This window comes from Cucurbita maxima, unplaced genomic scaffold, assembly GCF_002738345.1.
Source record: "Cucurbita maxima cultivar Rimu unplaced genomic scaffold, Cmax_1.0 Cma_Scf00007, whole genome shotgun sequence".
Classification (NCBI taxonomy): Eukaryota; Viridiplantae; Streptophyta; class Magnoliopsida; order Cucurbitales; family Cucurbitaceae; genus Cucurbita; species Cucurbita maxima.
The window spans coordinates 5,223,041-5,245,577 of record NW_019272023.1 but is presented as its reverse complement, the minus strand read 5'-3'; the positions used below and the strand labels follow the sequence as shown (position 1 = coordinate 5,245,577).

Genomic DNA, 22,537 nt, shown 5'->3' with positions numbered 1-22,537 from the left:
TTATGATTTATCTTTTACATAGAATCATCTCCTTCCTTGAATGTGAACTCTTCAATCTTAAAGGTTTAATTATTATAGAAATAAGGGAGAGGGAACAATAGCACTAACTTATTTCAATTATAGATAGATAAGCAATACATCATGTTATTTGTATCGAACCAACATTATTGCATTGCATGAGAATTAAAGAGCTTAGAAAATGAAGCTGTTAGCGCAATTGGATTTTGCAAGATTGCAATTGATAAGGGTGACACCATCGTCATCGATGCACATAACAATCTCCGTCAATAGGACTTGGCCGTTCGATGCTGTTTTACATCGAAGAACAGGATTATTCTTGAAATGCTTTATAATGGCGTTTTCCACTCTTTGCTTCGACTTGGAGGCCCCATTTGGAACTACTCCTTGAACTCTTAGGGCGCTAAGGAGGTCAATATTGTGCCTCAAATTTATGGATGTTTGGAAGTAGGCTGCCTCATCGAACCTACTTTCTGAGCAAATCCCATGTGTGTTCCACTCATGACCCCAAAACCATTTGTGGTTTCCAGTGATCAGATTTGGCCAAACAACGTTAAGATCGTTTTCTAAATGCGCAATCTGAAACCCAAACATAATGAACTTTATAATTTGCACATCTAATAAATTGAACTAGAATAAATACATGTTTGAGTTTTACCTGATTAAAATCAAAGGAGGTACCGGGACAATTAGTTACAGAATTTCCTCTCTTCTGAGGCCACAAACCATGGATGGTGAAGGAATTTGTCCCTCGTCCTACACATCGTCCTAATTGTAAAGCGCAAACATTGGGTGGCCATTGTTGAACAAACCAGAAGTCGTCGAAAGGTTGAGATTTAGCTATAGGAATCAAAATTGCAAAGGCAAATAAGAGGAAGATTTGTGTGTTTGGGGTTGTCATTGCTTAAAGTGGTATGGGAGCTTGGTGATTTTGGTATTCCTATGACCTATTTATTGACATATTTGATAGGTTTGTTTCACTCCAATTATTGTGTTTATGGGCTTTCCATGATTAAAGAGTATAAAGATAATCACCCAACCTCTCTCTAATTTTATAACAGTTGAAAACGTATGCTGAAAGTGGCGTCTACACGACATCCCCGTTGCTAGCATACATGAGTTATCTCGTTTTAATCATTATTCATCATACTTTTTCCAGTTTTATGAAATTTAAATACATGTTAATTATTGTATTATTGTGTAACAACTCCATCCCATCATTAGTAGATATTGTTTGCTTTGACCCGTTACGTATAGTCGTGAGACTAACAAAGATAAATAATAAGTTAAAGCAAACAATATATAAATTGTAAGACTGACGACGATATAAAATATGTGTATCTAACATTTTGACGTGGACATTATCCCTTAAAATTTGACCTACAGCCGTGTGAGTTATGGGCATGAGGACATGGGTGGCATAGCACATGCCTCATTCAATTGCATATTTTTTGTTTATATATTTGTTTCATACACACATTGATGGAGATATTTGAACCAAATAAATATAAATATGTCAAATGTGACAGCCAAAATAATTGCCATTAATACACGGCACGCCAAATTTGATATCCAAAATATTTGAATGTAACCGAATTGAACTAAATGAATTGATAGAAGACGTGTCAAATGTGGCGACTAAACAATGTTGCTCCAAAATATTAGAACGTAAGAGATTCGAGTGGGCACATCAAATGTGGCAGCCAAATACATAGCTCCAATATATTTGAACGGAAGAGAATTGATGTGACACTTAGAGTAAATGAGGGGTATATGAGTAAATTGATATAACATCTAAATGAGAGTGATCCCGAATGTAGGATGATTAGAAAAGACTTTAAAAAATTGACAGTCACTACTTATACTAATGAGGTACACCTTTCTTTTTGGTAGCTTGATCACACGAATTTCATAGTTAACCGTACTTTATTTGGATCAATTCTAGGTTGGGTTTCCTTTTGAAATATTTTCTAGGATGCATGTGAGTTGGAACCATGCTTTCTAAAAAGACTCATGTTGGTTTATCTTATATTCTTCCTCTAAATATAATTAAATGATATGATTAGATCTATATTCAATAATTAATATTGAATATGAATACTTAAGCATCCACTTTTATTCCCTAATTTTAACGTTGTTACAATTCTCGAAAACTCTCATAGCTTACGGAAGATGAGGTGAGCCTTGTATTGTGGTTGAATAGTGATGTTTGAAATCGGAGCATGAAAATATGTTGGAGAAAGTTCAAATGAGAATTACTGCAAAATCATAGATAACCCAAGTGAGTGACTTTTTATTCGCGTTCAAATGATGTTTTATGTGGTTGAATAGTGTGTCCACATAGGTTGAATTGGACTTAAGAGCATATCCAAGCTAGTTCTAAGGATGGTTAGTGACTCCCGACCAAGGCCATACAAGGAAATGACCGTTGGTTGGATGACCGACTACTGCATGAATGTTGCATGCTCTATGGTTGTAGCTCCTGCACATATCGTAATTTTATGATTGTCTGATGTATGTGAAGTATGTTTATGCTATGATGTTAGTTATGATGTGATACTAGTTATGCTATGTTATAAAATATGTTAGAACATTCTTTATGAGACATTCAAAAGTCATGTTATGTTAAGAAAGGAAGATAAGACAAGTGTATGCTTGACATGACGTTACTTAGGAAAAGAATGGAGTTATGAGTTACATCATACATATCTAACATGAATTGATACTATGTGACTTTATACATTGAGATATTTTCCCATTATGATAAGTATGGACGCGTACATTGCAATATCTATATTATTTTGGTCCTCCATGGTTTCAACAACGTGAGCATATATTAGCTAAGGGCAGACCAAGGTGGTACATGTATGCCCGTTTGTTGGGTACATGCACGCATGCGTGAGTCATATGTAGAGAAGTACCACAGATCCAATTTTTGTCCGAACTGAAAAAGTAGAGTTTCGGGTCATGAAATGTTTTTATAAAAAGATAGATCCTACCATGAATACAGTCATATCATGCATGTTACGATTTCTCTACTTCATTAAAAAAAAAAAATAGTCATTACAAATTATCTTTAAAATAAAAAAAATTTTAAAAAAATCTTATAATTATCTTGGAAAGATTAAAGGGAAGTTTCAAAAATACCCTTCACCTTATATTTATATATTTTTTCATAAATACCTTTGAAAATGAATGAGTGGGTTGTGAGTTTCCTTATATTATTTTCTTTTCTTTTCTATTTTTATTTACTGATGGATTATATTAGGGGCATAAGCGTAATTGACATTTACCCTTTGACAAAGACATTAGTACCCGTGGACATTTCTATAAAAAAATGTCGAGTGTGGGCCAAAAATAAAAAATATGCATAATTTAAAGGGCATCTATGTAATTAGGTTTTTTTCCCTATATTTGTAAACTCGGAATCACGGGGCCTATTTGCAATACACCTAACATTATCTCTTTCCATCTATTTATTTTGGAATTTTATTAATTTTTTTATTTTTTTTTTTTAAAAAACCCGAATAAAGTCATGCACGGTAGCAATATCAAACCAAATACAAAGAGTAGTGAGACTTAAAAAGACTCGGCGAAAGTTAGGATTTTGGATATGGTTCCATACTTCTTCAAATATCTGAATGGTCGGGCAGCTTAGTGTGTAACAACCCTAAATTTCTACCTACTCAGAGTTGCTACTAACTCTCATTCTTTGTTAAAATGTGTAATCTAACTCTTAAAATGAAACATCATTTTTATTATAAATGTTAGAAAACATTTAAAACATCTTCTGACTTTGGAAAACACTTCTTGACTTAAGTGGTTTCAAACAAAATACTGGAAAACAAATACAAAGTAAAATAATTTATAATGATGCCTAAGACTAAAAATTTAAATATGCATCTGTCTTATGCACGTGCCACAGTCTCTACTCGAGACATCGACGTCATTCGTATATGGGCGCTTTGCTTTTATCTGAGAAATGATATGGCACACAGTCTGAGTATTTCGATTTTTCGAAGAATACTCATGAAGTGACCCCACTATAGGGGTCATGCTAAATGCAATCACATGCAATCATGCTCTAGAGACCTATCTCTATCTCATCTCAGACTAGGGTTGACCTCCAGTCTCAAACTACTATGGATGTGTAGTACTTTCATACTCATGACTCACACGTGCGAATGTGGATCTCCAGGCGGCTCGCACCCCCCCTGGACCCTATCTATCAAGCTAGCTATCTATAGCGACGTCCGGAGGTCAGCGAAACCCCTGGTCTCATGCTTCCCATGATCACCGTGCTCATCATACTATGCGTGTCCGCACTCGTCATCTCTAGGGGAAGTATCCCTATGCTTATGTACATATAACATACATGAGGTCCCTCTAATTTCCATCTTAATATCTCTTCTGATACAATCATTTACTCTTATCTCTGTGTACATACTTGTTGGATATTTATATTAATATCATTTTCATGCTCTTAGGGTTGTGTCCTAGGTCGATCTATCGACATGATGCATTATGACACTCACCATCATATAACATGCTTAATATGAAAAGCATCAACATATTAAGATAAAAGTCATGCAATCATCATGCTCATCATAACGTCATAAAGTGCATCAAGCATATCATGTACGTTATACATCGAAATATATAAATTATGTACATTATATGCATCAATTCAAACATCATACTTATGCATTATCATATCTCATACATCATACAACTATTGTGCGAGATGTTTCTTAAGCTTAACTGTAACACATACAATTTCTAGTCTATCCTATAGTAAGATCACTTACTTGGTTGACCTTGACATTGGCCGAAGTACTCCCTAATTTAATTAACGTAAGCTCCCATTCCAAGAGAGCTGTTTCAAAAGTTTTCGGGTTCGTTTCCTATCACACATTCGTCACCTTTCTTTAATATTTCACAATTAAATGAATAATCAATTAATAAATGTGAAATACGGCTCCAAAATGACATCAATTACCTTAATCGTCGCCGAAAACGGGTCCTGGAGGATCAGAGTACTAGAAACCGGGCTAAAATTGAAAAGTCTAGCTGAAATCAGCCGAGAAGTCGACAATGAAGCTGCTAAGCTGAAAGGCTGCTTACGCCGTTGGGTGACATGTGGCAGCAACAAGGCAAGCCACGCTGTGTAGTGACGTCAGGTCGGGGCGTGGGTTGCAATTCGGGTCACGTTTGTAGGCTAGCTTACTGAGCTTTGGTTTGCGGGCTGGGCCGCGAGTGAGTTTGGCTGCAAGTCGATTTGGTTGGAGAAGAGAATGAAACACCCCTTATAAGGGTGTGGAAACTTCTCCCTAGTAGACACGTTTTAAAAACAAAAAGAATAATGTCGGGTAGTGGTGGGCCTGGACCGTTACAAATAGTATTAGAGCTAGACACCAGGCGATGTGTCAGCGAGGAAGTTGAACCCCAAAGGGGATAGACACAAGACGATGTGCTAGAAAGGTCGCTAGGCCTCAAAAGGGGTGGTAGATTTGGTGCATCGATTGAAGAAAGCAACAATCGCCAGAGGACGCTGGGCCCAAAGGGGTAGATTTTGATATTCCACATCGGTTGGGGAGGAGAACGAAACTCCATATCAGACCCGTTTTGAAAACCTTGAGAGAAAGCCCGAAGAAGGAAAGTCCAAAGAGAACAATATCTACTAGTGGAGGGCCTGAGCCGTTACAGCTTCGGGTAGAACCGTAAAAAGTAATAGTATTTCTTGATTATAAACCCATAATCTATTATTATCGATTGCATATCATAGGCTATAAAACAACGTTTTGTTATTTAAACAAAAATTGATTTATATATTTAGAAAGGAAGTTTCATAAAGTCAATATTTGAGATTGAAAATGAAGCCCATCTTTGAAATGCTCCAAATTTGCTCCGCAAGAAGTGGATGAGAACGTTAGTCTTTTCAATCAAATGGAAACTAAACCAAAAAGAAAGCCTCGATGGAGTCTTTGGTCCAATTCCAATAAATCAACTCCGATATGAAATTGGTTCATTTTAGTCTCGAGAACTTCGTGTCTACCAAGTTTATAAACTTTTAAATATGTTCAATAAGTGTATCAACTTTCAATTTTGTTTATAATCGATCTTAACGTTTTTAAAATTTTAGGTTTTTTAGGTCTCGTTGTTCCTATAATTTATTCAAATTTTTCTTTTGATAAATATAAATTAACAATAAATTTGGTTGGTTTAATTCAACCCAAACTAATTTAAGAGAACGCATGAACTAATGCAATCAATGCATAAAATTTTCATTTATGCAATCAACGCATGAACTAACGCATGAACTAACCTAATCCAATCCGACCCCGACTTAGGTTAATCAAGTTTTTTAGGGTTTAGGGTTTAGGGTTTAGGGTTTAGGGTTTAGGGTTTTTTAACACCCCTATTATCTATATCTTATTTGGAGTAAATCCTTATAAGATGGTACTATCATAAGCATCACGAGAATTTAATTATTTTTTTAAATATCTCACTAATAATCTTTGAACGATAGTTTTATTCTTTGCAACGAATCACGAGTCGATAATATGAAATCTATTACGATGAATGCATGACAACATCGTAAATATATAAATATAAAAAAAAAAATTTAAATACTAAAAAAAAATGTACCTAAAATGTTGACAATGGAAGGTAAAAGATATTTAGAGTATTAAAACAATTAATGTTGACCAAATAAAATTTGATGATTAAGATTTTTCTCAAATATGAAGAAAGGTTGGGTTTATAGTTTTGATGGCTAATGGAAAAGTCCTCAACTTTCCACAAATTCAAACCTAAGTGCAACATAATCTTCCCAACCTCATCTTTGTACCCTCGTTCGACGTGTTTGACGTGTTCGTAGGTTAGATTGGATTTAACGTTTTTCAAGATCGAATTACGATGAACTCAACCCAACCATAAAATTTTTGGGTTCGATTAGCTCTAGTTGTTTGAATTATTTATTCAAATTTTTGTTTTTAATAAAAATAAAAGGTTAATTCAAAAACAAATTTATTTATTTATTTATTTTCAAATATTATTCCCGTTAAAAATTATTTTCAAGAGTGACTGGAGAATAAATAATTAATTAAAAATATGTATATATACTCGATAAATTCACAAAAATTCATTTAGTTAGAGTTGAGCTTAAATAAGTTCACGACCCAATCCAAAGTCTCGAAGGAATCCAGTTGTATTTTTTTCTATTTTATTATTTTTAATTTCTATTATCTATGTATTGGACGAATATTGAAATTTGAATTTTTAGAAACTACGTTGATAAAAAAGTTTCATGCAGAGAATCGGATCGCCACACATTACGAGAAATCTCTGTCTCGAACCGCAATAATTAAGAAGTATTATGAAAATAAATAATGATGATTATATAGAAAATAAATAGAGATTATTTAATTGATTAACTTTCCAAATCTCATTCAAACCAACACTAATCTTTTCATGTAGAACAAAATACATCTTTTTCAAACCCTTTTCACTTTACAAAAACACAAAAACAAAAAGGGTTCAAATTTTTAAGCAGAAATATCCAAATCTTATGAACATTTGGAACAATTTCAGCTATTTCTAAGAACCCAGATGAACAAATGATAAAAAAAACAAACTGTTCATAGCAAAGAACTCAAAAACACAGTTTTGAATCACAGCCTTTGATTTTGAAACCAGCGGCTTTGATTTGAACACAAAAACTAAAGCCATCGTGGACCGAAAATGGGGGAAGAAGAGTTTGGCGAAGCAGCAATATGCTTCAGTTTGTGTTTCAATATGCTGTTCTTCCTTCCATTTCTCTGTTCATAGTGCTATTCAATCCACCCATAACAAGCGTTTTCTAATCAAAATGCCTTTTCCAAGTCAAAAAAGTTTGGTTTTCAGCTCTCTATATATACTTAAATTTGGAGTTTAACTTCAAAACGGATCCCAATATTGCATAAGTGTTCTTCTTTTTCACACTTTTTGTGTAGAAAGTGAAGAAAAAACATTAAGAAAATGCATCAACCAACCCATTTCCTCATCTTTTTCATATCATTTCCCCTGTTTTCTCTCTGTTTTGGCAGTTTCCATGAGTACCCACTTCCTGTTTCTCAATATCATGATCATATTTATGGTCATTATCCGAAACCCAGATGGAACACGGGTTTTTATGGCTCGACGATGACAACGACAACGAGGCAGAATCGAGTAAGCTCGCTTTCGGGTTCACCAAAGATCGTGAATGTGGATGATTTTGGAGCTAAGGGAAATGGACAAGATGACAGTAAGGTACACTCCAGTACAAACTTAAGCCCGTCGATAGCAGATATTGTCCTCTTCAGGCTGTTACGCCTTAGGTTTTGTTTCGTTGGTTACTCACAGTGTTCATGAATGCATGTTTTAGGCATTTGAGCTAGCTTGGAAGGAGGCCTGTTCTTCTAGTAAGGCAATGATTTTGGTGCCTAAAGGCAGGACATATTATCTTAAGCCAATAACTTTTTCAGGTCCTTGTAGTTCTCCTTTAACATTAAAGGTGAGAGTATAAGCATAATTTTCAATATCATATTTTTGGAAAATTTTGTGTTCATTTCTTTGTTCTTCTCATTGTTAGATCGATGGAATGATCAAAGCTTCTCCAAGAATGTCAGATTATGACGACGATCGACGACATTGGCTTAAATTCGAAGGTGTCGACAACTTTGTTGTAGAAGGCAATGGTATCATCAATGGAAATGGCAGAAAATGGTGGCAAAACTCTTGCAAAGTGAACAAAGAACTTGTAAATCCATCACTACTTTAAACAAATATGTCTCATATTATCAATATCATTAGCTGATGATTGTTTTTGCTCTTGGATTCTTTTGCAGCCTTGCAGGGGAGCACCGACGGTTCGTCGCTATCCTTATGATCTTCGAAAGCGTTTTCGACGTCGTTTAATCGAAAATGTTCATCTTGTTTTTGTATGTGCAGGCTGTAACTTTCTACCAATGCATCAACTTGGTTGTGGCTAACCTGAAACTAGAAAATGCACAGCAAATGCATCTGACCTTTCAGAAATGCACCAATGTCAAAGCTTTGAATCTCCGGGTTGTCGCCCCGGAAAATAGCCCCAATACGGATGGAATTCATGTCACGGAAACTCAAAATGTTATAATAAGGAACTGTGTCATTGGAACAGGTGAAAAAAAGTTGGTCAATTCAAATAAAATGAAACAAATTCTATACTTTGTTTATATGATATCTCATATTGATTGGGGAGAACGAAACACACTTTATAAGGGTGCGGAAACCTTTCCCTAACAGACATGTTTTAAAGCTTTGAGGGGAAGTCTGAAAGGGAAAGCCCAAAAATGACAATATCTGCTAACAGTGAACCTAAGCCGTTACAGTTTAGCTAAAGGGTTGATTTGAAATCGGTTTTTTTTTTGTTTTTTTTTTCTTTTAAAAGGGGATGACTGCATTTCTATTGTAAGTGGGTCAAGAAATGTTAGAGCAGTGGATATCACTTGTGGGCCAGGACATGGAATTAGGTACTCATTCAGCTGAATTTGAAGCATTTTTGTAGTGTTTAGTGATGTTTTTGTCTCATGTTTTGAATGTTTTTGGTTTGGTTTTTTGTTTGCATTTCAGCATTGGAAGCTTAGGAGCTGGAAACTCAGAAGCTGAGGTTTCAAATATAAGAGTAGATAGAGCATTGATATCAGGAACCAGCAATGGGGTGAGAATAAAGACTTGGCAGGTACGTGAAGCCTATAATTTGTATCGTCGTCAGCCTTACAGTTTTAAAATGTCTCTACTAGGGAGAGGTTTCCACATCCTTATAAGAAATGCTTCGTTCCTCTCTCCAATCGATGTGGGATTTCACAATCCACCTCCCTTGGAAGCCAACGTCTTCGCAGGCACACCGCGTGGTGTCTAGCTTTGATACCATTTGTAACAGTCCAAACCCATCGTTAGCAAATATTGTTCGCTTTGGTCTGCTACGTATTTCCGTTAGCCTCATGATTTTAAAATGTGTCTATTAGGGAGAGGTTTCCACTACTTTACAAAACATTTATTATTGGCCTAACACCGGATATCCATTTCCTCCATGTATCATTAAAATTAGAGCAATTGTAGCTTTTCCTACCTCCACTTGAACGCTGGAGGTGATTTGAACACCAATGGCTGTTCGTTTGGTGTCACTGATGGGTCCATTACTTGTTTAGTGGGTGTAGTTGAATGCTATTTGTCAAAGTTAAAAGCATGTGTTCAAACCAATTAACTAGAGTAAAGAATAACATAACAAAGTTAATTCAGTTGGTGTAAGAAAAAACGAACTATATATTTTGTCTAAAAAGAACCTCTCCGCTTTCAAAAGTTTCAATGATATTTTTAAAACTTTTTTAAAAGTTTCAAAATTTATCAGTTTTGAATGGAAATTGTAGTAATTTGTTTAAAAATACCCTTTTAACTTTAGAAAATCTCGTTAATATCCATCAAAATTTTTAAAAGTTCAAAAATACACTAACCATTAGTACCATGTTTTACCGTTAGTTTATGGAATTTCTTTATTAATAATTAATTTTTATAATTGAAGGGAGAAATTTCATCCCTTATATTCTATATTACACCTAAACTTTCTATTTCGAAAATTTTCATTTGATTTTACAAGAAAGTTGATTTTGCTTTGCCTTTCCAACTTTGATAATCAATGGGGTATGTGCAGGGAGGCTCTGGATATGCTAAAAACATCATGTTTCAAAACGTTGTCATGAACAATGTGCGCAATCCAATAATTATAGACCAGAATTACTGTGATAAAGAAGAGTCATGCCCAGAACAGGTAAAACATTGAGCCCTAAATCTTTGATCTGCTTTGAACTGAACTTTATAGATACCTAGAAAACAAGAGCACAAGAGTTATTTAGGTTTGTGTTGCTCTCATGGATGCAGAATTCAGCAGTGAAAGTAAGCAATGTGGTGTACAAGAACATTAGAGGAACAAGTGCTTCTGATGATGCCATAAGGTTTGATTGCAGCAAAAGCTCCCCTTGTCAAGACATTTCCATGCTTGGAGTTCATCTAGTTAGACAAGGAGATGATGTTGCCACAGCTTCCTGCGAGAATGTTAGGTTGAAAAATAGATGGAAAGTTTATCCACAGTGCTCCTCATAAGTTAGAACACTTTGGTCAGAAAGGACAGTTGTTCGTGAAGATTTCTACAAAAATATCCCTAAAGGCTTGACTTGTCTCGATTACGAAGAAGCCTTTGACCTGCTTCCGTAATTGTCCTTCCTTTGTTGAACTATATATATTTATAGTATTATAGTATCCTAGTATTCGAACCTTGAAAAAGGCAATACCAGTATTGCCTTACCCATTGAACTATGTTCAAGTCGACCCATTTTACACTTCTATACACATATATATAATGCATTTTCTTTTTCCATATGTTGTATTTTTCCTCCAAGCAATTTCATTCTGTGATCGAGTAATTATTGCTTGTAAGAACAATTGTAACGGTCATGTATTGTCACAGCACAGCAATCATGATGCTCAGGCTACTTTAGAGATTTTAAGTATGATTTCTCACCACCTACCACAAACCATTATAAGCATTATTAATATTGATATGTAACCTAAGGGAGCAAATAAATATGCATTCTTCCCCCAAAAGATGGATCAGCAACTAGATTACAGCATCATCCATGGACTAGAATCAGAAGGAAGAACAGGCAGCCAATTCTACTCTAGTTGCAACAGATTTTGAAGATGAATGAGCAGTTTACAAGGGCAATTTCTTTGATTACCCACAATAAATATGTAAAGAATAAGTGAAGAATGTTTTCAAAGATTGTTATGTTATACATGGTTTAAATAATGTTACAAAATTAAACCTCTAATACTACCTTTTGCTCTCTATCCTCGTATGGAGGAGGCATCAATCTAAGCGTATTGGCAAAAAGATCTTCACGTCCTGATGGAGGTTCTGCTACAGGAGCATCCAATATATAATCTGGAATGGCCACAAGTGTTTCCTCGAAAAATGATTTGATGGTCTACAAAGTCCAATAGCAGTTCACTTAGAACCCCAATAACAATGCCAGCGAAAAATCTCGGTGATAGAAACGTGAAATTTGACGATATTAAGTTGTAAAAATGAAAATCAAAATGAAAAATCCTATGAAACTGTTGAAAGGAAGCAGAGGAAAAATACGCCATGCATTCCATCAAAATCTACTGAACGATATTAAGTTGAACCTATTCTCTTCCAGCATATTTTAATACCTTGCAATGCTGAAAAGCAAAATCAGCTTTACGCTTCCATGGACCATTTCCAGGATCTGTATAAAAGAGGTGAAGCAACGGCTGCAGAAGCAGATAAAGGAGAATTGTAAATGACCACACCAGGTATTGTATGGGGGTGGGGGTGCGTTTTGCTAGATTCCAATCAGTATTGATTAAGAAACAAAATAGCAACTTATAAGACATGACGGATAAAAGAGGTCCTAGATTGGTATAAGGCAATAAAAGCACAAAAATTATCAGTGAAACGAAGATGGAGAAGCAAAAGAAGACGATAATTCAGCATGCTCTGCCATAGTTGATGTATGAAATGGCTAACCCACCGAAATACAGAGTTTCCTCCAATTGGCAGTAATCAGGGAGGGCTCCAAGTTACAAAAATGCAATAATGGAAATAACCTTAAAGGGACCTCAGTTTAATCAATCAAGTGGGACTCATCATGGATTTACGCCCAACCTAGAGATCCAAAATGCAATAATAATATTACACAGTGCAAATCTTTGACCATGGAATCCACACGGTCTAATCTAGTGAACAAATGCTATTCCAACACCTTAATAATCATAAGTCCTACTCCCTTAATAGTGCTTGGTCTCCCAAATCCCACATATGGCACAAGATAGTGAGAGAAGAATACAGAGTTCATGCCCACATTTAAAATTACTGAAAATAAGTAAAGTTAAATTAAACCCAACCCCATAAAAATGTTCAGAACCCCAACCCACAATCAAAAAAATATAGTTAAGAAATACATGGCATATAAAAGAAACAAGACCAACTGAAAACATAGGAGACAAAAATTGTGTTTTGAACAAAATTAACAAAAAGGCTGTAAACCACCAATAAGATCTTACCTTCACAACATCACGAATATTTGGTTTATTTCCATATGTACCCAAAACAGAATCCCCATAAACTTGATATTGTTCAAGGACCTAGCAGATGGAAAAGTTTACAGCTAAATGAGATAATAGTGAACTTTCAAGCAGAAGGATACATTTCACAGCCAACTTTAATATTGTACCTGACGACGGGTGATACCACTGCTAGGCGCACCATAAATTGTAGTGTCTACATGTCCTAAAGTACGCCAAGGGCTATGAAGGATAAATAACAGCCATCGTTCAAATTAAGGAAAGACATAACCAACTCTGATAGAATAATGTTCATACCAAGATATTGTTGGAAAGTACAAATATTTAACCAAACTAATAACGTCACACTTAACTTCAATTTTAATAAGTTAAATAATATATTTAAAATGTCTATATTTAAAAAATAAAAAGAACACTCTATGATGCCATAAGTTCTAAAACTTTTATTTTTCACTATAATAACATCACCTTAAACCGGCCTCCACAGACAGATATAATCAGATATTATAGAAGAATTCTAATTTTTAAACACGGAACCCAATAGTCGCTCAAACTTCAGGTTCTCTTATACTGGTAATGGTTGGAGCTAGCTGTGACTATAGAGTTATCTTATACCTTGAGAAGAATGCGAGAAGTTGCCTATACTTATTTGTGATATAAGCAAACGAAAGAGGGAAAAGATGGTAATTTCCAAAATGTGCATAACATACTTTTGGTAAGCAGCTCGTCCCATCATTACACCATGAGCTCCGAGCCTGAGAGCAGCATTAACCTGTGTGAACACATTTAAAATAAACATTAATTTATGATAATGCATGGAACTCTCAGTCCATGGAAAGCAATTTATCACATTTAAAATAAATAAACATTAATGTATGCTGCCAATTTACCACAAGGAACTTTCATTCCATGGAAAGCAACTCCCAATAAACGAGCTTTGGGTCAATAAACCGTGTAAATTGGTCATTGCAAAATTATAATGCAATGCAAGACATAGAAAAAAATGAATGTATCCACTATAACTTTGTTTTATCAGTGGAGACCACATCATGTAAAAAGCTATATAATCTACTAGGCTAGCCCCTATTTTGCCGTGATTTCAATATCTATTAGTATGCTTTTCTAGTTTGGGGAAATCCAATTTCTGATACATTAGGGCCATTTACAGATGAGCAGAAAAACTCACCTCATCAACAGTGTTAATGCCCCCATTTATTGTGAATCTCAAGTCTGGAAAGTCACGCATCAGTGCATAGAAATATTCATATCTGTGACCACGTCAGTATTATAGAGCATGAAAGTCTGTTCTTAGTCATTATTTTACAGATAGTTAAAAATATTATATGGTCTTTGTTAAAATACTTGAACAAAAAACAACAAGCTCTCTTTAAGCTTATAGAATGTTATTGAGAACCCATACTTCAAGGGAGGAATATTTCGATTTTCAGCTGGGCTAATACCATTGAGCAGTGCCTTGCGGGAATGGATTATGAAATGCTTAGTTGGAGACAAAGAAGAAACTTTGTAAATAAAATCACCTGAAACAAAAGAAACTGGACGTGAGAGGAGAAATCAGCAACTAAGAAGACACATAATAATGTAACAAAAAACTAGAATGCCTTTTCAGAAAGAATATTCAAAACCTCGGGGCCTCTTGAAATTGTTAACACATACTGACAATATATATGCTGAAAACTTCAAATTTCGAACTCCAAGCATAAATTAGATATCCTTGAGTTGACCTAGCACAATTCAGGATCTAAGATGGTTTATGACTGTATTCCAAAGGAGTTTCTCCAAAGAAGTTTTTCTTAGCCATCATATGTTTTTCGCTACCAAGTATAAAAAGTTGTCTTTCATGAAATGGAAAAAAATGAAGGTGTGGGTGGAAAAAGTCTTCTTCCTTTTCTTTTTCTTTTTTAAAAAACAGACTAGATTCTTACTCATAGGGTGAAAAAGTAAAAAATAATAATAATAATAAATAAATAAAGGAACAAGGAATCACAGCCTAAGGAGCTTAACAAAAGCTGCTCCAAGAAAGATAACTTCCACTCTCAAAGATTATATTAAGAGTTCCTATAAGGTATCTATAACTTATAATGTTACCAGTTCATTCACTTCAATGTGTAGTCAAAGCCACCTTTAAGCACAAGAAAGATATTAAGACAGGAAAGGACACAAAATATCAAACAGTCAATTATTGTGATGATGCTCCACAGGGGAAATAAATAAAGATGCTAATCATAAAATGGCAAAACTAACCTTACAACATGACTATGTTTATCTAAACAAAGAAGTAGTAGTCAGTACTTTCTAATCAGAGAAAAAAGACTAGAAACCTTACAAAGTTCATTATATGAATCATGGTCATCGACGCCAATTCGACATTTCACGCTTACAGGAGCGTCAGTGTTGGCAGCAATTACTGACATAGCTTCACCAACAAACTTTCCTTGTCATCATGACAAGCATAAGTTAGACACATCGCTGAAGAAAACAAAATGGGCAAGATGACTGAAATCAAAATATAGCCAGCATACAGCCAGAAACCTTAGGATCCAGCATAAGGCGAGCACCGAAGCACCCATGTCCAGCCACCTTTGGACTTGGACATCCACAGCTGAAAAATAGTTTCCAAAAATTATAGAGAAAAGAATCAATTGTAGAAACTAAAACTGGAAAAATATGAAGAAGATAAGTAAAATACACACTTCAAATTAATTTCATCATAGCCGTAAGGATTGGCAAGTTCAACAGCTTTTGCAATGTTATTCAAATTGTTTCCTCCAATTTGCAGGACAATAGGATGTTGGTCTGGAGAAAATGCTAAAAACCTGTCCTGTACAAAATAAAGAAAGATTACATGAAAAAATGGTCAAAACATAGACTGTTGAAGCATATCATATACATCTCAAGTTTGATCATGAAAAGATAGGGACATTGTCACGTGCCTCCAACACCAACCAGATAAAATATGCAAGTTACAAAGGTAGAAATAAGATGGTAAGTGGCAACTCTTCTTTGAGAAAAATAAAACACCCTATAATTCTTCACTCTTACCTATCATAAATTAGTCAACAGTGAAGTCCAACTTGGCTGATAATGAAACAAACAGGATATGAGGTCAAGCTAATTTGGAAACTAAGCTGATTCACACAATGACAGGTAAAAAAATAGTAGTCTACTGTTAAAATGTTCAACCTGATTAGAGAATCCCATAATTTGAAAAGACCACCACACCGTCACTATTGCTGACCAAATGTTGGTAAAATGAGAGAAAACCATGGTCCAACTCAGACTATCACACATGAAAGCTGTGGGATGTTGAAGGATTCAGGGCCAGGAAGTTTTGTTAAGGCAACTGGAGGAAAAGCTTCTCATAAGGGTGGGGGAAGAGGGAACAATTAATTATTCACTAACTCAGCCTATTCACATGGAGGCAATACGCTTGCAAGGTTGAGGGGAGGGTTATCACAAATGAGAGAAAACCATGGTCCAACTCAGACTATCACACATGAAAGCTGTGGGATATTGAAGGATTCAGGACCAGGAAGTTTTGTTAAGGCAACAGAAGGAAAAGCTTCTCATAAGAGTGGGGGAAGAGGGAACAATTGATTATTCACTAACCCGACCTATTCACATGGAGGCAATGCGCTTGCAAGGGTGAGGGGAGGGTTATCACAAATAATTGATAACTAACCCAACGTGTTACACAATTTAAAAAACCTCGAGTAAATAATGGAAAATGAAGGAAATTGCATCTGCCTCTAAAAATGATTGTTAATAAATAAAAGCAACACTACTTGGTAAATTTGTAGACAACGTTGATAAATTAATTATTGTCCAAGGATTCTGTTCTGCCGCAAACTTACAAGATTATCTTTTTGGTAAACAATTGTTTCAGCAGCAAGCATCTCGCTGTACAGCCATGCATGCTTTGATATTAAACGAGCAAGAGTTCTGTAGTGATTATCAGTGCAATCCATCATAGGAGCAACACTGAGTAAGTAAATAAAAGTCAATCAAGGTCATCAGATATAAACACTCAAGGAACACAAATGATGACAATAACAACATTTATATGATGCAGAAAACTCACCTAAACCAAGGAGGGGAATAACGTCCAGCTACCATTTCTGCTTCTGGACTTTGCTGAAGTATCTGATAACCAGAAAACCAACTACTTGGTTCTTTCGCAATATACTGGATGACAGCCTAGGATGGCTCTTCTGAATGAAAGACTGGACGGGAGATAAACAAGCTGAAACAGAACATCCAGCAAACTTCATCATCTCTCACTACAAATCACAGTCCGCTCCTCAGAAAATTCTGATCATGAGCAACTGGGGAGGCTTTAAGAGTGGTGCAATACTCGAAAAACTAATCAAACAATCCTACACGTTCAATTACGCAAGAGTGCAAAACTACCAAACATTCTGAAGGAGAGTCATGAACAACGAATTTGCAAACAAGAACAAACAGAAAATAAAAGCAAAGCTCAACACCCCACAAAAGAAAAAAAGAAAAAAAAAAACCAATTACATCAAAGATTTAACAAGCACCATTTATATAGCCAATCATTAAAACAGAGAAATACTACACGCATAGACAGAATAGCAGAGAAACGCAATGTTGTTACGCAATTAAGGAAAAAGTACAGAATGATTGGCAGACAGTTGCAGAAACGAAAACATGTAACATGCTTAATTAGCAGGGTTATAGAAGATGAATGTTAGGGTTTACATGAAAGATATTGTAACCGGAGCGGGGAATCAGACAACCTGCAGTTCCGGAGGTGGGCGAAGTTGAGGGGGACGAAGATTGCGCGGCGGAGCAAAAAGTGGAGAAGGAGAGGCGTGGTATTCGGATGTTATGGCCACCCTAATCCTTCACGTCAACGGAATCTTCCAATTTTCTATCTCAGCTTACAAATATGAGAGTTTTGAAATTAAACTTCTATTTTGTTTTTTACACATTCTTTAAAAAAAAAAAAAAAAAAAAAATGATTTCGAGGCAAAATAAATTCAAAATTTCTTTAATTTTAATAGGTAAATTTATTCTCTATATTTTAAATTTTATAATAATTTGTTTTTTAAACAATACTACTAAAATTAATGAAATTTTTATCAATAAAATAATTAAAGAAAAATTTTATTTAAATTTGACTAAATTAATAAAAATACCCTTAAAATTAAAAAAAAAATACTTTTAAAAATATTTAAAAATATATTTAGAGGAAAATAGTTAATACTAGTTTGAAAAATATCCTTAAAACTTTCAAAATTGTCTAAAAATACCCATTAATTTAAAAAGTATTTAAAAAAGTCGTTCTTTTTTTTTTTTTTTTTTTAACGAAGAGACATATTTTCGACCAATAATTTCTCTTAAATGTTTTTTTTACCACTAAATCTTCCACAGAGGGAAATTCGGGTACCTAAAAACACGACAAAATGTTTTTGACTTAAACGACGTCGTAAGTAACCCGCAAGGAAATTAAGACAAAACCCTGAGTTTCTTTCGTTCTTCTCCCATCTTCCTCTCTCAGGCAGCTTCCATTACTGCAAAAGCCAGACCTCAAACAGCTTCAGAAGGAGTCCTAAAGCCATGAATGCCCCCGACCGATATGAGCGTTTCGTCGTTCCAGAGGGGACTAAAAAGTAATTTCACAAACTCTTCCCCTTTCTCTAACCACTGCAATTTTATCTGTATCTGACGTTCTCTTCCCCCTTTTTTGTGATCTTTTCTTCTCCAGGGTCTCATACGAAAGAGACACGAAGATTATAAATGCGGCGTCGTTTATCATTGAAAGGGAGGAACATACAATTGGAAACATCTTGCGAATGTATGACCCTTTTTGAAAATTTTGAAATTACTGTTTGAAAAGTGAAGTGTTCAGTTTTTATTGGTTTTTTTTTTTGGTATAACCAGGCAGCTTCATAGAGATGAAAATGTGTTGTTTGCTGGATATAAGCTTCCTCACCCTTTGAAGTATAAAATCATTATCCGGGTCAGTTCATTTTCCTCTTATTTAGAGGTTTTCTGATTCTGATTAGGGTTTAATGGAGCTTTTAACTTGTGGGTTTTATCCCTTTTACTTTGGTGCTTGTTTTGATCTTGAAGGTTCTGTATTGATTTAGCTGTTGAATTTAGTAGTATATGGTTTTAAGTTCTGATTATTACTCTCTAATGAAGGTTAAATTAACACTTGCTGAGTCTTGTGCTAATCAATGAGCCTAAATGAGATAGTTTTGGTTCAAAAAAGTCGAAACTCGAGCTAAAGGCATTGCAACTCGGCTTTCCGTTGCCTATTGTCATTAGGATTGTGTTATGAACATTAGGTTGATTTGGAGTATTATTAAGATATTAAAAGCACATTAGTAATTAGCCATTGAGCTTGTTATTGGGAGTTTGTCATAAACAGAGTGAGTGGGGAGGAAGGAGGCAAAGATTTGGCTAGCTTAGGCTTGGGTGAATGTAACAACCCAATCCCACCGCTAGTAGATATTGTCCTCTTTGGGCTTCCCCTCAAGGTTTTAAAACGCGTCTACTAGGGAGAGGTTTCCACACCCTTATAAAGGGTGTTTCATTCTCCTCCCCAACCGAAGGGGTGGATTTGGTGGGGGTGCCCACATTGATTGGAGAAAGGAACAAGTGACAGCGAGTACGCTAGGCTTCAAAGGGGGTGGATTGTGAGATCCCACATCGGTTGGGAGGAGAACGAAACACCCTTTATAAGGGTGTGGAAATATCTCCCTAGTAGATGCGCTTTAAAAACCTTGAGGGTAAGCCCGAAAGGGAAAACCCAAAAAGGACAATATCTGCTAGTGGTGGACTTGAGCTGTTACAGTCAGAGTATACAAGAAGGGAGGTCCCAGGTCCATTGAATACTATGGGAGTCATTGGAGTTCTTCACCCCTTCTGTACATCTCAATATCATTTCAGTTCTTTGGTTTTTGTCAAACTTTTGGATACGAACCAACTTTTTGAGGATATCCGTTTTGTTCATGTTATTCGAAACCATTAGGATATCAAAAGCTGGAAAACAAGAAATGAAGTTATTGAACTTCTGGGTTTTTGTTCTTTGTAGTAGTGTTTTTTTTTTTTTTTTTATCAAGTTAATCTTCTTACAGTAATGAGCTAGGCTCGCTACTTATAATCTTCCTATCGAAAAATATTTGGTATTTATATTGGTCGTGCTGAATATTACCTATCATTGGAATTGACCTGTCTATGGTCCGTTACACGTTGCACATACACAAGTGACGGTGGAACTTGAAGTTGGTTTATTCTCTTGAATGCTTCTCATTAGAAGTATCCTTTAAGCAAGGAAACACCATCTAGTCCATCCACTTTATATGTTTGATGGGGTGTTTTATAGTATAGTGTTTAAATGATTTAATATTTCTCTAAGAATCCTTCGACTTGCCCGTTTCTTACATCCATATACATACGCCTTTACGTTCTTGGATCCATTCGTGACGGTTTAATGATTAATTGTTTAAGTTTAACTTGACGCGACTTTACTTGTCATGGTTTAGTTATAATTTTTTAGTGAATTACAAACTGGATGGTTATCGCCTCCTCGATATTCTAGTTTGAAAAGTGCACTTGTATATGATACACCCCCATAAGCTGAAGTTGCTTTTGAATGAAGTATTTTTGGAAATTTCTCTCTTAAACATCCGAAGAACGGATTATTTTCTTTATACCGTCTTGTATCAATTTTGTTGGGTTGATATGTATATCAAAACAAACACGAAAAGGTGTGTTAATGCTTTAGGCACGCGGTTGGCGAGAGACTTGCACGTTTTTATTTTACAGTTTTCCTGTTGGTTTGATATGTATATATTTAGCGTTATCTTTCGTAAACTGATTATTACTGTTCTTCAGATCCATACTGCTAGCCAATCGTCGCCGATGCAAGCATATAATCAAGCCATCAACGATTTGGATAAGGAGCTTGATCACTTGAAAAACGCACTTGAGGTTTGAATTCGTTACTCTCTCTAAACTTAGTTTCAAGATAGAACATGCAATCTTTAACTAATAAATACTCGCAGTGAAAAGTAAAGTGCTGTTGAAATTGATAGCAAATCTAAGGTTAGAAATGATAGAGTTTGTATGACTTTAGAATAAACTCTAAAACGCCGTAAATCTGTGGACAACTTCATTAGAGAAACCAAAAATCGATTCAAATGTGTGATGTCTCACATTGGTTGAGTAGAACAAACCACCCTTTACTAGGGTGTGGAAACTTTCCCCTAGCAGACGCGTTTTAAAGCCTTGAGGGGAAGTCCGAAAGGGAAAGCCCAAAGAAGACAATATTTGCTAGCGGTGGGTCTGGGTCGTTACAAAATGGCTTTGGAGCTGCACATTTTTGGACTTTTCAAAAAGTAGGTACTTGAAACTGAGACGTAAAAGCTTTGAAACTGTCCTTAAAAACACGGTAAATCTCCCGACTACTTCATAAGAAAAAGCAAAGGTCGAACCAAAAACTGATTCAAAGGAGCTCAGCTTCTCGGACTTTTCAAAGTTAGGTACTTGAAACTGAGAGCTTAGAAACTGTTCTTAAAAACACTGTAAATCTCCCAACTACTTTATAAGAAAAACCAAAAGTCGAACCAAAAACTGATTCGAAATGCTTTTGGAGCTGCAACTTTTCGGACTTTTCAAAGTTAGGTACTTGAAACTGAGACATAAAAGCTTAGAAACTGTTGTTAAAAACACTGTAAACCTCCCGACTACTTTGTAAGAAAAACCAAAAGTCGAATAAAAAACTGATTCGAATTGCTTTTGGAGCTGCAACTTTTCGGACCTTTCAAAGTTAGGGACTTGAAACTATGACGTAAAAGCTTAGAAACGGTTCTTAAAACCATTGTAAATCTCCCGACTACTTCGTAAGAAAAACCAAAAGTCGAACCAAAATTGATTCAAATTGCTTTTGGAGCTGCAACTTTTCGAACCTTTCAAAGTTAGGGACTTGAAACCGAGACATAAAAGCTTTGAAATTTCTTTCTTGCAGGCTGAATTCGCAAAGTTCTCAAGGGACTATTGATTTGGCTTTGAAAAAAAACTTGGTGGAGCTCAGTTCAAGATGCAGACACAAGACAATTGGTAGCTGACATGAAATGTATTTCCAACAACTTTGCTTTGTTTTCTTTAAGGTTGCTGAAACATCTTGTAACTTTGCTAAATTATTTTTGGTATGAGACTATGCATTTAAATTATATATATATTTGAAGTACATCATCTTCTACCACAGTTGTTTTGGCATTGACATCCAAAGAAAATAAGCACAAACAATCTTCTGAGATATATACACATAAACAGCAAATGAAAGGCTCATCAATGT

At 35.3% G+C, this 22,537-nt stretch overlaps 3 protein-coding genes and 1 pseudogene across 3 annotated transcripts; 2 read left to right on the top strand and 2 right to left on the bottom strand.

The window, feature by feature from the left end:
• Positions 1-111: 111 nt before the first annotated feature.
• Positions 112-1,018, bottom strand: LOC111481960 (ribonuclease MC-like). The gene is made up of 2 exons (XM_023127583.1): positions 677-1,018; positions 112-597 (listed from the first exon to the last, which is right to left on the bottom strand). The coding sequence occupies exons 1-2, from the start codon at positions 917-919 to the stop codon at positions 193-195; spliced, it is 648 nt and encodes a 215-aa protein (XP_022983351.1). The 5' UTR covers positions 920-1,018; the 3' UTR covers positions 112-192.
• Positions 1,019-7,986: 6,968 nt separating this feature from the next.
• Positions 7,987-11,646, top strand: LOC111481403 (polygalacturonase). Its single transcript, XM_023126796.1, has 9 exons — positions 7,987-8,310; positions 8,426-8,554; positions 8,633-8,800; positions 8,889-8,909; positions 8,992-9,199; positions 9,470-9,551; positions 9,652-9,760; positions 10,730-10,846; positions 10,957-11,646. Exons 1-9 carry the CDS (start codon positions 8,038-8,040, stop codon positions 11,176-11,178), a joined length of 1,329 nt encoding a protein of 442 aa, XP_022982564.1. The 5' UTR covers positions 7,987-8,037; the 3' UTR covers positions 11,179-11,646.
• A 141-nt stretch (positions 11,647-11,787) lies between these two features.
• On the bottom strand, positions 11,788-17,495 carry LOC111481404 (annotated as a pseudogene).
• A 1,188-nt stretch (positions 17,496-18,683) lies between these two features.
• On the top strand, positions 18,684-22,441 carry LOC111481407 (DNA-directed RNA polymerases II, IV and V subunit 11-like). The gene is made up of 5 exons (XM_023126799.1): positions 18,684-18,842; positions 18,938-19,027; positions 19,114-19,192; positions 21,076-21,171; positions 22,208-22,441. The coding sequence occupies exons 1-5, from the start codon at positions 18,790-18,792 to the stop codon at positions 22,238-22,240; spliced, it is 351 nt and encodes a 116-aa protein (XP_022982567.1). The 5' UTR covers positions 18,684-18,789; the 3' UTR covers positions 22,241-22,441.
• The last annotated feature ends 96 nt before the right edge of the window (positions 22,442-22,537 follow it).